This window comes from Nicotiana tabacum, chromosome 20, assembly GCF_000715075.1.
Source record: "Nicotiana tabacum cultivar K326 chromosome 20, ASM71507v2, whole genome shotgun sequence".
Classification (NCBI taxonomy): Eukaryota; Viridiplantae; Streptophyta; class Magnoliopsida; order Solanales; family Solanaceae; genus Nicotiana; species Nicotiana tabacum.
The window spans coordinates 35,140,520-35,156,425 of NC_134099.1; the positions used below are offsets into that span (position 1 = coordinate 35,140,520).

At 35.9% G+C, this 15,906-nt stretch overlaps 2 protein-coding genes across 2 annotated transcripts; both read left to right on the top strand.

Annotated features, from left to right (window-relative positions):
- Positions 1 to 276: 276 nt before the first annotated feature.
- Positions 277 to 684, top strand: LOC107775422 (secreted RxLR effector protein 78-like). The gene has a single exon (XM_016595152.1). It carries the CDS (start codon positions 277 to 279, stop codon positions 682 to 684), a length of 408 nt encoding a protein of 135 aa, XP_016450638.1.
- Positions 685 to 6,022: 5,338 nt separating this feature from the next.
- Positions 6,023 to 7,899, top strand: LOC107775421 (protein JINGUBANG). Its single transcript, XM_016595151.2, has 2 exons — positions 6,023 to 6,850; positions 7,248 to 7,899. The coding sequence occupies exons 1-2, from the start codon at positions 6,102 to 6,104 to the stop codon at positions 7,771 to 7,773; spliced, it is 1,275 nt and encodes a 424-aa protein (XP_016450637.1). The 5' UTR covers positions 6,023 to 6,101; the 3' UTR covers positions 7,774 to 7,899.
- The last annotated feature ends 8,007 nt before the right edge of the window (positions 7,900 to 15,906 follow it).

Here is a 15,906-nt window from a genome sequence, read left to right on the forward strand (position 1 = left end):
GCAACAACAAGCTCTTATTCAACCTGTCACAAGAATGGAAGTGCTTCAGGAGGGATTTACCTTATGACAAGTCTCCTGGAATAGATGGGTTCACTTCAGATTAATTCTTTAAAGAGTATTAGAAAATAATAGGAGATGAAGTTACTAGGCTATCCTGCAATTCTTGAAAATGAGAAACTGTTAAAGGAGATCAACTATACTACAATAACATTAGTATCCAAGGTCTCTAATCCAATATATGTGAAAGAGTATTGACCTATAGCTTGTTGCACCACCATGTACAAACTCATAACAAAAACTTTCACCGCCAGGTTGAAGCTAGTAGTGGATTCTTTAGTTGGGCTATCCCAATCAGCTTTCATAGCAGGGAGGAGTATATTGGACAATGTTATAGTGGCTCATGAATTGGTTAAAGATTATACTCAGAATGGATTATCACCTAGATGCCTTATTAAAATCAACATAAGGAAAACATATGATTCAGTGAAATGGGGTTTTCTAAAGAGTGTACTGCTGAAATTTGGCTTGCCTGGGAAGTTTATGGACTCGATCATGGAATGTGTTACCGCAGTGAGCTCCTCACTCTTGATCAATGAAGGGCTTACTCCTAAGTTTATGGCAAAAAAGGGACTGAGGCAGGGGAACCCTATGTCTCTTTACCTTTTTATTCTGGCTATGGAATAGTTGAACAGGACCCTCAAGTAACTACAACATATCCCTGACTTCAACTACCATTCAAGGTATTGGAAGATGAAGTTGGTGCATATATGCTTTGCGAATGATCTCATAATGTGTTGTCGAGCGGATATAATATCAATTCAGCTGTTGCTCCAAGCATTCAATCACTTCTCAGTTGTTTCTGGCCTCAGATCAAATTCGGACAAAAGTTCTCTATATATCACTGATGTCTCAACAATCCTGAAGGAACAAATCTTGACTGAAATGCAATTTACTTTAAGGGAGATGCCCTTTAAATACCTTGGTGTTCCCCTCTTTTCTAGGAAGCTCACTATACAGCAGTGTATGCCCTTGGTAGAGAGAATGACATCAAAGATCAGATGCTGGACTACCAAGCTGCTATCATATAGTGGAAGATTACAACTGATCAGAAGCATGATGTTTGAGATACAAACATATTGGGCTCAAGTCTTCCTATTACCAAAGAAAGTAATTCAATTACTAGGAGTATTTGCAGAACATTTCTTTGGACAGGCAGCTGTGATGCATCGAGGGAGGCACTAGTGTCATGGGAACAAGCTATGCATGCCCAAATCAGTTGGAGGTTTAAACATCATCAAATTTCATACATGGAACAAAGCAACAATCTGTAAGCTTCTTTGGACAGTGATCACAAGAAAAGAGTCTCTTTGGGTACTATGGATTCATGGATTCTATGTAAAAAACAGGGACCTAGTCACTATGCCAACACCTAAACAAGCATGCTGGCTTGTGCAGAAAATTTTCGATGTCAGGAACTAGTATAAGGACAAGGACGTTACAATGGAACTGCAGCAATATGCTACACATGAAGGTTTCAGCATCAAGAAAACACATCTATCTTTATGTCCACAGTACTAGAAGGTCCCTTGGAAACACATTATTTTAGGAACACAATTGATACTAAGACATCAGTTCATACGGTGGCTTACAGTTCGACAACGATTGGCTACCATTGATCGACCGGAAAGATGGGGGGGGGGGGGGGGGTATGTTCCTAAGGAATGTGTTTTATGCAACTCAAGTGAGGATGAAATCTTTGCACATTTATTCTTTGGATGTACCTATTCAAGGCATATATGGGCTACCTTACTGCGATGGATAAGAGAACCTAGACAGATAAATACATGGAATGAAGAACTAAATTGGATGGCTAAAAGAACGGGGGGAGGAAAAGTAAAACAAGAAATTGTAAGATGGTTGTTTGCTGCTACTGTTTATCATGGCTTGAACGAAATAGCTGAAGGTTCCAACAGGAAAAGAAAGAGAGTGCGTATAAAGTAAGAGAAATTATCCTCCATGTGCATACTAGAGGGCAGAGATATCACAAATGGGCAAAAGTGTTAGAGAGTCTGAATTGTTTTCCTATATAGAAGTAGCAGTTTCTTTAGCTTCTTTGTATAGTTTGAGATACTACTTAGGTGTTGACTATAGAGGACTAGTCCTAGAGTCCAAAAGGATTAGTAGATGTACATATATACACTTGGTTGAATAAAATTTTTATTTTGACCAAAAAAAAAACAATTAATATTAAGGACAATAGGGGGAAAACAAGTAATTATATCTTAATTTTATAAAATAACAAGTATTATGGACCTATTATTTTTAGTATCCACGACAACTTAAAAGGACCGGAGGTAGTAGCATTATCAAATCAATATTCTACTCCCTCCGTTCCATTTGGTTGTCATATTTACTAAAAATATTTATTGCAAAATGTACTTATCATTTTATAAATTAAGAAAGAGTTAATTAATTTTTTACTTTTGCCCTTACTCTAATAAATGCAGCGAATGATTAATATAGTTGAAGTAATAGTAATAAATTAAGATTTAAACATAATAAGGGAAATTAGTTAAACTCTTAATTAATATTTTCTTAAGAGACATACAAAAATCAAATATGATTAGTAATAGCCTAATAGGGAAAGTAATTATAAAAGGAATGAAACTTGTACACGACCTCGATATATATTCGGTCTAAAATGATATAGTTCTTTCGTTTTCTTTACTTGTCTAATATATTAAAAATACAATTTTTCTTTTAGCTTTTTATTTTAACAAATCATTAGAAAAATAGTTATTTTTTCAATTATAATTAATAAGGATAATTTAGTTAATACTTTCTTGTGAAAAAAAAAAAATTGGATAAGTAAAAAGGAATGCGGGGAGAGAGTAACAGAGTTACAGAGATACATTTAATTTTTCCAAGAAAATGATGCACTTGTCGTTTCGGAAAATACAAGCTTTTCTGATCCTATTTTGAGTCGCTAATAGCCTAACCTACCACTTCCCTAGAAATATATTAATTCCAAATGCGGTATAGAAACTAGCTCTTTTGACAATGAATAGTTTCTCTAATTATTATTGCCTTCTAGAAAAAGAGACCATTTTTATATATATTTTGTCTTAATTATTGCTGAACTGGAAACTAAAAAATTAAAGGAGCTGAGTTTTCCTTAGCTAGGTATTATCCATGGATTGTTACGTCTAATTATTTGACTTCTAAAGCAACAAAGAGCCATTTTATAAAAAGATGAAGTCATAGAATAGAAACTCCAATTATATCACAAGAAAGAAAGAGTTGAAAAGGAAAGGCTATATTTTCCTATTATTACCATTCAACTTATCTGTCCTACCATGAAATATTTCTTATCCAAAGTTAGTTCTTTTACATTTTTCGATTTGCCATTTTCTCTATATCTTTTATGCGCTGGGACAAGGGGACCATACTACGGTTTACCTATATCTGCCCCCTACTTTAATATTTGATCCATAATTACTTTGTTTAGCTAATTTGAAAATGATTGTTTTCTTAACAAACATAGACGAAGTAAGACCAAAATATAATAGTGATGATCATATGTTTGGGCTGGTATAAGATGATGTAACTTAACTAGTAGTGCACTAAGATTCATTTTTAATTGAAAAGCGTCCAAACTCAAAACTATCGTTCAAAGAGGCTCAACATTTGTCTATTGACCGTGTTTTAAAAAATTTACGCAATCACATCACGGAAAGATCAACTAGACCTATATATCCTCACATAATATCAAGCCTTATCAATTATCACAACTATGGGTGACAAACGGGTGGGTTGTGTCAGATTTGAGACGTGTCAAAAACTCAAAATCGGGTAATAAAAATGGATAAATTATCCGACTCCACTCATATTAAATACAGATAAAAAATGAGTTAATTGGTGGATAATATGAGTAACCATAATATCCATGACTTCTAGAATATGATCACTTTTGGGAGAATTCCTAATCTCCCAATCTTGAGGAACCCCCAATTTGAGACTTTACAAATATAAAAGTTAAACCTATTAGTTACCATTAGTTATCAATTTAGAAAATGAATAATATGGTTCTTATCCATATTTGACCCGTTTTTAAAAAGTTCATTATTCAACCCATTTTTAGTGGATAATATGGGTGGTTAACTGGTTTCTTTTAACCATTTTGCCATCACTATTTGAGACAGTTTGGAGTGCATTAAGCGTGTAAACATGCAATGCTTTACGTTGAGAGTAGCTCATAATTAAACTTTATTCAACATAACTAGCATGATGCATGAATAATTGTACGTATACAAAAACTGGACCTATCTTGAATAGTTTTCATTAGGTTAGATTAACTAAACAAGATTACATGATCTATTGAAACAGGAGGAGGATATATTTTATGGTCAATACCGTCGTTCGGATATGGTGCCTTGTATAACAGAATTTTTGATAAACTTATGTGTAAGCCAATGTGTTCTTGAGATTTAATCAATAATGTCCAATCCAATCGTATGATTAACTTGGAGTCGGTTTTATTAAGAAGAATGTATCCTCTAATATGAGATTTTTCAGTGCGAATTCAAATTTAATCAATTCTCATCGGGGTATCGGATACGGAATGGGAAACCAAAGAAAAATTCTACAAATAACCACCATCTAAATTGTTCAGCGCAATTCTCAGACCATCTGGAAAAGGAAAAAGGTATGCTTTTTAACAAACAGAGATTAGTTTGAAAAGTCTAATTAAAAGGTGTTGTAGAAAGTAGAAACATCTGAAATGTTATGAACATAGTTTTGATAATCATGATTTCCAACCCTTAAAGAAGTTAAGCAATCATTTTACTTGTATTTAGATTTGCGTGTTTATGTTCGAATCATCTAGGTTAATCTCAAGTACAAATTAAGTGATCATCAAGACATTAAGGCAAAAGTGATAATCCTTTCATCAAACACTCACAATATTACACCAGAAAAATGAATATTTTGAAGCAAAGGAAGTACAATTGTTTTAACAAAACTAAGAAAAGAAAACTTCAGAATATATTTAAGCAATTCAAAACGTATGAAGATAATTTTGGTTTCTTAGTTAAAGGTAAAAAACTTGATATAACTAGGTGATGAGAATTTGAAAAAAATACCTTAACCCGGAAAGAACCTTAAGGTATAAGTCACATTTGATATTGATGGTTTAGATTTATTCTTGGAATTAAAAATGTCAAGAAAAATAAAATATATATAATACTGTAGTCGATATACTCATTCATATGAAAAGACTTGCTTCTTTTTCAAACGTCTATATTTCTTATAGAATAATGCCTATGTGTGTATAGTGTTATTCATTAGAATTTTTTTTTATTAATATCTCAAAAAGTAAGGGAAATATCCTTCAAATAAAAAATATGTATAGTGTTTTTGAAAAAGGAGCTTAAGGTATCTTATCAGGGTCTTACTTTAAGTTATGTTGAATCGTCGTGTGGTGGATGTACTGTTTTATTCTTAATCAAATTTTCTATCACCAATCTAAGCTAGCCTTTGGACATAGATTGAGTTGAAATTTGAAAAAATAATTTTTAAAATAGTTTTGAAAAATAATTTTTGGAAGTTAGAAATTATGTTTGGACATGCATTTTATTTTAAAAAAATTTGAAGTTTTGTGAGTAGGATCTTGATTTTCACCCAAAATCTACCATAAACTAGTTTTTGGAAATTTGAAAAATATTTTCATAAAATTTTTCAAAAACAGATCACTAATCTATGGACAAATAATAGTTTCAAAAAAAATTTAAAAAAAACTTGTCAAAATGTATGGCCAAACGGGGGGCTAAATATAATCAGCCCCTACGGGTACCTAACATCATAGAAAAAATTGAACTAGTTTGATTCATGAACAGTCCCTTTTGGCCCTACATGTACCCTTTCGTCACTGTCCTACTACTTTTTTTTTCTTTAAATTTTTATTAGCTAAATAGAACTATTCTGTTAAAATACGCTTTCCCACCATATCTTTGAATTCTTTATAAACAGCTAACAAAACCAAAGTTAGATTCATTCACCTCTCTACTTGAACTGTTTCCAACTTTTTTTATCTCTGAACAAAAATGGGAATAATTCCATGTCCTTTGCGCTGCCAATCCAAGAAAAAATCAACAAATTCTGATCAATCTCATCCTACATATCTTCACTCAGATTCTTCTTCTTCATCATCATTAAAATCAACTAATTCTTCCCTTTACTCACAGCCAAGTTTACCATCAGTTCCTTCTTTAACTCCGACTTCCACTCAGACAGAACTTTTCTCAAACACCTACTGTGCAGCGACTTTTAAAGGCAATTCCTCTTATATCTTCTGCCTATCACTCTCCGGAAAACACCTTTACACCGGCAACTCCAACGGAGAAATCCTCTTATGGAACAGAGACCCTTTAAATCATTCAACAGAATACATAGTAGTTGCACGGAGTAGCAGTTCTGTTAAATTCATAGTCATTTTCGGGGATAAGCTCTTTAGTGCTCACCAAGATCACAAAATTCGTGTCTGGAAAATTGACAACGACGCACCAAATCAGAATTACAAATGCGTTGCTACTTTACCGACTCTTAATGATCGGTGTATGAGATTATTTAGTGCAAAAAACTACGTTGAAGTCCGCAGAAACAAGAAATGTACGTGGGTACACCATGTTGATACAGTTTCAGCTTTAGCCTCGTCAATAGATAGTTCACTGCTTTACTCTGCATCTTGGGACAGAACTTTCAAAGTTTGGAGAACTTCGGATTTCAAATGCCTTGAATCAGTCTTGAACGCTCACGATGACGCGATAAACGCAATAGCTTTATCGAAAAATGGGTAAGTATAAATATGGCAAATCCATAGTTCTAGTCAAAACGAGTTGGATCAAATAATAGGTTGTATCCAACCCATCCAATATTTCAACCTTTTGTGTTTTATATTTATTTTTTGATAAAGAAAATGCAAAATTTAATGTACTTTTCTTAAATTACTAACTTAAGTGTTCGAAACTTACATAATTTCAATTCCAAGCTTAATTTTGTACGATGAATTTGGGTTTTATTTTTACCCATCAGGTTAAGTTATTTTGGCTCATTTTAATCTAATAGTTTGATTGAATTATTTCTAGTTCAACCTGTTGGATTAAATCAGATAAAACGAGTCATAAACCAACCTGTTTAAGCTTGAGCAAGTGAACGATTACTGAAAAATTGATACATTTTGCCACCTCTAGGTATGTTTATACTGGTTCAGCAGACAAGAAGATCAAAATATGGAAGAAAGAAGAAGGGGAAAAGAAATTACACAGCCTTGTGGCAACACTAGAGAAGCACAAATCAGCAGTGAATGCTTTAGCTCTTAGTACAGATGGATCAGTTTTATACTCAGGTGCTTGTGACAGATCCATAATTGTATGGGAAAAAGATAGTGGCGGTAGTGGAAAAATGGTGGTGGCTGGAGCTTTAAGAGGACATACTAAGGCAATTTTGTGTTTGGCTGTGGTGTCAGATTTAGTATGCAGTGGATCTGCAGATAAAACAGTGAGGATATGGAAGAGAGGAATTGGTAAAAGCTATTCATGTTTGTCAGTTTTTGAAGGACACAGAGGTCCAGTCAAATGTTTGACTGCAGCTTTTGATAGTAAGAATAGTAGTAGTAGGAATAAAGATGATTTTGGTTCTGGAAATTCTTATGTGGTTTATAGTGGTAGCTTGGATTGTGATATTAAGGTTTGGAAATTTTGGGTTCCATCCCTATAGAATTTATCTCTTTGATATCTGTCTCTTGTTCAGAGACTTGCACGGTCACAATACAATATTTTTTGTACATTGAAATGAGAAATCTTCATTTTAAGGTATAAGCTCAGAGTTGTTTAATAACTCCAATAACTTCTTCCGTAAAACATATTCAACTTTAAAGTATGTAGCTCAACTCCAATTTTAGGATGTTGGTGAGTTGATGGTAATTACCAATTATGTGTATCTATGAGTTTTATGAACTTCGCTCTTTCTCTGTAATTTAATCTTACACAATAAATGCAAGAAACATATTTCTTGCATACACACACTTGTCACTAAATCATGGAGAGAAATATTCTCATCTTAACTTATAATTGCTAAAGTTAAATCGTTTGATTTGCTGCAACATCGAATGCAAATAAGCTGGAAGAATATCGTAGAAGGTGAGTAGGTAGGAGCATATTTATGTTCCGTACAGAGGATATTAATTAGGGTCAGTATGGTAGCTTTTGTCTCAGATTGCTAGTATTTCATATTGTTTTCCTATTATCTTTCGCTTCCGTTAGAATCGTAAACATTGTATGGGGCGCCTTATTTAGTTGTCCTTATTTAATTTATACCCATTTTTTTAAAAAAGTTTTAACTTGTACTCACTTTTTAAACAACTTCAGCCCCCTTTCTCCTCCTCAAAATTATATCCGCACTCAACCCGATAGGTCACTCCTTTTTGAAGTGGCTAATTGTGAAAATATTCCGGTAATTGACATGAATTGTGGAGATTTTACAGAGTCCATGAGAAACATAGCGCATAGAGATGCTTGTAATTCAACTCAGTGTGATAGACAATTGTATTGTCAAAAAATTCAGTAATCCAATAAACTCAACTGCTATTACAACTGCTACAATTCTTCACTGTTTCAGCAATTGATTTCTTCTACTGGAATAGAACTTTTAGACGAACATTATTATTATAACACAATGATGACAATTCTTTCTTTCCAGTAAAACTTCAGCTCTAGAAGGCTGAAGTTCGCCAGTTACAAACAAACACTTTAGCAGCTGAAGTTTGCCAGTTACAAACAAAAACTTCAGCTCTTCGACAGTTACAAAACAAAAACTTCAGCTGTAGAGCTGAAGTTCACCAGTTACAAAAACAAAAAGAGCTGAAGTTCGACAGTTACAAAACAAAAACTTCAGCTCTAGAGCTGAAGTTCACCAGTTACAAAAACAAAAATTTCAGCAAATAGAGAACAAAACTTCAGCTACTATGATTAAGTTCAGCAATTACAAACAAAAACTTCAGCACACTTGTTACTTCAGTCCCGTCTATTAGAATGCTGAAGTTTTGCGTGATTGTCTTTGCTACTTCAGCCCCGTATGCTGAAGTTACGCGAAAAAGTGGGTACGTTTGCAATTTTTTTGCAAAGCGGACACAAGTTAAAACGTGACCCAAAAAGTGGGTATAGATGCAAATGGCCTCTTAGTATCTTATTGTTGTTACTATTTGCTGTTGTTATCGCTTCTTTCTATCTATTTTTCTGGCTTTGAGATTGTTGTTACTATCTTTCTGACCCTATTTGTTGATATTAATTGTTTCTACTGTTTCATTTTATCTTTCTTGAGACGAGTTCTTTCGAAAATAACCTTTTTATCATCCCAGGGTAGGGGTAAGACCTTCGTACACACTATGCTCTTCAGACTCCACTTATTGAATTCCACGTGTTATTGATGTTGTAATTTCCGTGTAAGAATCTATAGGTTTACGCCCATACTACATCTGTTCTCGGGTTACTCGTGAGTTTTTAGGAGCCATTAATTAGCACCTTACTGTTAGGACCGAAAAATTGGGTGTCATGCGGAAGCTAGTAAAGCAAGCTTTGAATGATGATAAATCAGATAACAAAAGAGAAATATACCAAAAGAGACACAAACATTTAATGTGGTTCGGTCAATTGACCTATGTCCACGGGCGGAGATGAGCAATCCACTATATAAAAGAGAGTACAAAATATCGAGAGAACAACCTCACGAAGAGGCAAACACAAGTGACATACTAACACTTGTCCCGTAAAGTTCTCCCCCTAAATACGACTCTCAAGTCCCCTATGGCTACATTGTGAATGCTGCTGAACAAGAAGGAAATATCCTCAATTTATAGAAGTACAAACTTTTTTCCTACAGGAAAAAGGACTAGCCAAATATGAGAGATTTGTAATTTTCTTTTACAAGAACGAAAATCCCATTAAGATAAATATGTTGCCATTTCACTCAACAAATAAAAAAACTAAATATGACAAAAAAATTATGGCAAACACCTAACACTTACAACCCTTAGTCAATAATCACATTTGAAAGTGCTGAGTGCTGAATCATCTGTATCAGTAAGAAAGGGAAATGAACTTTTTTTTTTTTTTTAGTGCTACTACTAGGGAAATTAAAATAAAAGCTCATAGAAAGCTTATACACAATTAAAAGCAAATCTATTGTGTCCAATTTAAAATAAATAAATAAATCGATAAAATTACCAAATGCATGTACACATTGTCACACCTCCTTTTTGCGCGCCCGCCTCGAAGGGTAAAATGCGCGAGGGAGTTTTTCCAATTTAAGTGACAATATTCGAAATGAGATTATTTATTTAATTCAGAGTCACCACTTGGGAAAGGTTTGGCTTTTGGTGTCCCAAGTCACCGGTTTATCTTGAATCCCAAATCGAGGAAATTTTCGACTTTCCAAATGAAGTCTGCGAACCAGAAATTCTAAGTAAGGAATTCTGTTGACCCGAGGGAAGGTGTTAGGCACCCTCGAATCCCGTGGTTCTAGCACGGTCGCTTAAATTGTTATAATGGCTAAATATCTGATTTAAATACATGTTGTGACTTATGTGCTTTTATTGAATTTAAAACCGCTTTTATTATTATCATTTATTTTTATAGAATTGCAACGTCGTGAAAATGCATCTCGAACCATGTCACAATCAATGCACCCGTAGTTGTTAACACATTTCGACTCCGTTGAGATTTGAATTTGGGTCACATAAATGCGCACCCGAATTTAGGAATGTAATTTAATTAAGTCGCGCCTAAAGAGTCTAACGCGTTATTATCTTTGGGGAAGGCAGTGAAATTCACTAAACAGTCCATCCCGAATTCTAAGTATTCAATATATATACACTTATGAGGGCCCCGCAGTTTATGTCTCTCATTTGGCGAGGCTCGTCTCATTTTGTGAAGCAGGTAAGCCTACGATGATTACATCTTTATTATGTTCGTCTCTAATAAATGGAGAAAGAAATTACGTTCTAAGTAAATTGCATGCTTGGCCGATTTCCGGATTCTTGTTTAATTATCTGATTGGTTGTTTATGAGGTGGGAATCGCCTCATGCCTTACTTCAACGAGTGAATACGCTTGTTAATTTGCTAAGGGAGATTGCAAGCAAGGCTAATAACATATACTAAACTTACACTAAACGGCCTTCAAGTTTGAATTTAAACTAGCTTATTTGGGCTTGATTAATGAAATCGGCTATTTATTAGAAAACTGCTACTAATTAGATTCAAAACTGCCTAATGAAATTCGGATGTAACGGAGTTCAATTGAATAGTTTAAAACTAATGTTGCCTCTGTCCAGGTTAATAGCAATCCATTTTATACATGCAGAATATAACTAAGAATGAAGTCTAGTTTTTGATGTACCAATTACTCGTACATTCCACGAATTGCGTAATCACATCACACACACAATTAAACAAGATAAACCATTGTAAGTTAAGATAATTAAACAGACCCAGTTTTCAATTAAATACAAAACTACCTGTTGTATCTTCCTATCGAGTTACAATCTAAAGATTTGCGCGAATTTACTAACACTTTATAAGACTATAGGTGCAGTACCGAAGGACTAAAAATTCTTCGCGTCTTTCATTTCAACTCATTGCTATTGTTACATCAATGTGAGATTCAAAAATGTGTACCTGGATGCTGAAATGCAAAGAAGAAAATGGAAGCAGCAAGTCAGCAACAAACTCAGATGACAACAGTGATCATAAGTAAAAGCAACGAGCAGTAGCAGTAGCAACAAATAACAGCAGAACAAACCCAATGCAAGGATGCAACTATGACCAATGGAAAACAGTAGCAAGATGATAGCAGCGAATAGTGGAGTGAAGTCAAAATCCCAGATAGACCAAATCCAGGAACAAACCAACGAAATAAACAACCAGTAAACTCAGTTGGGACTTGGAAAAATCAGTGTTGAATAGACAGGTCGAAACAAGTGAAATCAAGACAACAATGGAAAGATAGTTTCTAATTTTTGTCTGTGTGTGTGCCCTCTATACCTATCCAATCTCTGTATATGCCTCTCTATTTTTCTATCTCCTCTTCTCCAAAAAAAATCCTTCTTTTTTCAGTCTCTATGTCTGTCTTCCTGCTTTTGATTTTCAGTCCCCCAAATAAATCGAAGCTCCTCTCTATTTATAGCCTAGCATCAGGCCATTTACAACCTGTGAAACAAATCAGAACCCCTCTTTTCTGCTGTTTTTCCACTCAACTTTTAAAAGTAGAAACCCTCCCATGAGATTCCCTGACAACCCTTTTATCACCTTATTAAATTAAAACAAGGGTATGGGCAGCCTGAAGATGGTGTGACATCATATGCTGTCAAGTTATTTTAATTTCTAAAAAGGCCCTAATGCACATGCTGTCCACAAGTGCACATGCCATCAATTCAGACTGCAGCTAACAAACCAATCCTTAAATTTCTGATTCAAATAAATCAACTATAAGTAGCTATACTCAATTCCTAATTTGACTCAAACAAAGTTTCAGCAGGAAACAAATCAAATTGTTACCATTCAAACAGCTGAAACTATTCGACGACACGTATCGAATCGACTATACTAATTATAACATATACAATCAACAGCCAAGGATCGGAATCGAACAGTATTGAACAAGGGGTTCAGATTGCACTATCAAAACAAAAATGACCCTGGGAACTAATTACTCAACCAATTTCAATTTCAGTCGATTGTACAGTTTACACATACACACATTATCAGTAAATGAAGAAAGACTTGACCAAATACAGAGGTCCGGCAAGGTGGACAGAAACAGTCGACAAACAATTCAAAAATAAAATCAACTAAACATTTGGGGCAATAAACAGACATTTAACTACAACAAAACACATGAACTGATAAAAAAAAAAGCAAAAATACCTTAAAATCTTGAAAAATCAGCAAACCCTAGCTCGGATTTGAATCGACCTTTCTTGGGGTTGAACGGACTTTAATCGAAGTGCTCCCAACTGAGAACACTTCGATTAAGGTCCATTAGACCCTAATCTTCATGGTTCAAACGGACACAGATCGGGCTCAGGGTTACTAGGGTTCCTAAGGGGCAGATTTGGGATTTGTGTTTCCCTGGTTAGATTCGGACCAAACCAAGCATGGTTTGGTTACGAGGGAGGTCAGGGGAGTGCCCGATATGAACCTGGGGTGGTTTGGTGTAGATCGAGTTTTGCTCGAATCTTCAAATGAAGATTCGAGAACCTAGGGGTTGATTCGAGGCAAAGGGACAACAGATCCATGTTCAGGGTGGTGAGGCGGTCCTATGGTGTTAAGGTGGTGGTCACCGGCGTCCATGCCGCCGGGTTTAATGGTGAGGGGAAAGTGGGCGGCGTTAGGGTTCTAAGGGATTGGGGGTTTGGTGAGGACGACCTAAGGGTAGGGGGGTCTGGCTAGGGAGAGTGGGGTAAAGGGATAGGCTTATATAGTAGATGAGTGATCAAATCCTGGCCGTCGGATGGAGCGAGATGAAGGGCCAGGATCTTTCAACTGGTGAGGAACGGTGTCGTTTCAACTACAAGGGGTCGAGCTGATCCAAGTTTGAACAGGTCGAGTTCGTATGTGGGTATGGGGGATGTGATCTCGGCCGTTGATCATTCTGAGATCAACGACCCAGATTGAAAGTGGCTCAACGACGTCGTTTGGACGATTGGGTGGCCAGCTCAACTGGACCGGGCAAACAGGGATTCTAGATTGGGTTGTTTTTTTGGTTTGGGCCTGTTTGTTTTAATTTGGACTGGCCCAAATCCGAAAAATCTCTTTCTTCTTTAATCTCTTAATTAAATTGCCAAATACTATAAAACATTAAACAACAATTATTACATAATTAACATTTAATTAAAATAACATCACTTAATGACAAAACAGAATGAAAGATGCATTTTTGTGATTTTCCTTTTAATAACCGTATTACGGTTCAACTACACACGACACATTTTTGTATTTTGTTTTCAATAAAAATAAAAATGGGCAAAAATCACAAACAATTAACAAAGTGTCACGTAAAAATCCAAAATTGTACAGCAAGACCATTTGCTATTATTTTTATTTCTTTTGGAGTGATTGTCGCGTAAACAAAAATCACGTGCTCACAGCTGCCCCTCTTTGTTCGGAAACACGAAGAGTTTTCGTGCAAAGATAAAGTGAGCGGATATGAGCGATTTTTGTCTATCTGAAAACTCCGTGTGAAGCACTTTTTTTTTGAAAGATTTGACCGAATCTTTGCTTCGAAGATTTCCTACATATCCTGGGCTAAACAGGAATCAGGTCAATGTAGTTCGAGAAACTTTGATAACTGGGACTACCATGGGATTGCAATGCTTGCTGTTACTGCTGTTGCTATTGCCACTGCTGCTTACCGACTCCCTTATTACAACCAAAGGAAAATTGAAACTGAACTAACTACGTATGTCAACCGCTAGTTACAAGATTCCTATCTATGATTCTTTTGCAACTTGATCTTGGGTCTTAGCTGATTCTGCTTGTAGACTTTGATCCGAATCTTGATGCTTGCAAGTTGTAGGCGCTTGTTTGTTCCTGCGATATTGAGTGAGACGGGATTGGTAGAACTCGGGACCTTGATCAAATCTTTGAGCGATCCGCCCTTCGTTTTTCCAAATATCTCGGAACATCTTCTTTTTGTCTTTTTCTTCTTTTATTCTGAGTTGAGACTCATCTCGTGAGTCGTCTCGATCCGTGTGTCTCGAGGTCAGACCTGCAGGAAAAAAAATAGACGAACAAAATTTTCTTCCCCAGTTTTCACTAGGAAAATTTCGTGAGTTAATTGCCGGGGAGTTTATAGAATTGATGAATGGATTGGAGAATTTCAGTCTACCAAATGCAATTCTGGGATTGGAGCCCTGATGTCGCCATAAGGTAGAATGCTCAGTTCAGGGCTGGAGCCCTAATGATGGCTAACAGAAAAAATGCTCAGTTCAGGGTTGGAGCCCTAATGCTGACTAAATGAAAAAAGTTTAGTTCAGGGTTGGAGCCCTAATGCTAACTAACAGACAATGCTCAGTTCAGGGTTGGAGCCTTAATGCTGGCCAAATGGAAAAAGTTCAATTCAGGGTTGGAGCCCTAATGCTGACTAAATGAAAAAAAAAGTTCAGTTCAGGGTTGGAGCCCTAATACTGACTATCAGACAATGCTCAGTTCAGGGTCAGAGCCCTAATGCTGGCCTAATGGAAAGAGTTCATTTCAGGGTTGGAGCCCTAATGCTGACTAACTGGAATAAGTTCAGTTTAGGGTTGGAGCCCTAATGCTCACTAAATGGAAAAAGTTCAGTTCAGGGTTGGAGACCTAATGCTGACTAACTAGAAAAAATTCAGTTCAGGGTTGGAGCCCTAATGCTGACTAACAGACAATGCTCAGTTCAGGGTCGGAGCCCTAATGCTGGCCTAATGGAAAGAGTTCAGTTCAGGGTTGAAGCCCTACTGCTGACTAACTTGAATAAGTTCAGTTTAGGGTGGAGCCCTAATACTGACTAAATGGAAAAAGTTCAGTTCAGGGTTGGAGACCTAATGCTGACTAACTAGAAAAGAGTTCAGTTCAGGGTTGGAGCCCTAATGCTGACTAAATGGACAAAGTTCAGTTCAGGGTTGGAGCCCTAATGCTGACTAAATGGACAAAGTTCAGTTCAGGGTTGGAGCCCTAATACTGACTAAATAGGAAAGTTCAGTTCAGGGCTGGAGACCTAATGCTGACTATATAGGAAAGTTCAGTTCAGGGTTGGAGCCCTAATGCTGACTATCAGACAAAGTTCAGTTCAGGGTTGGAGCCCTAATGCTGACTAACTAGAAG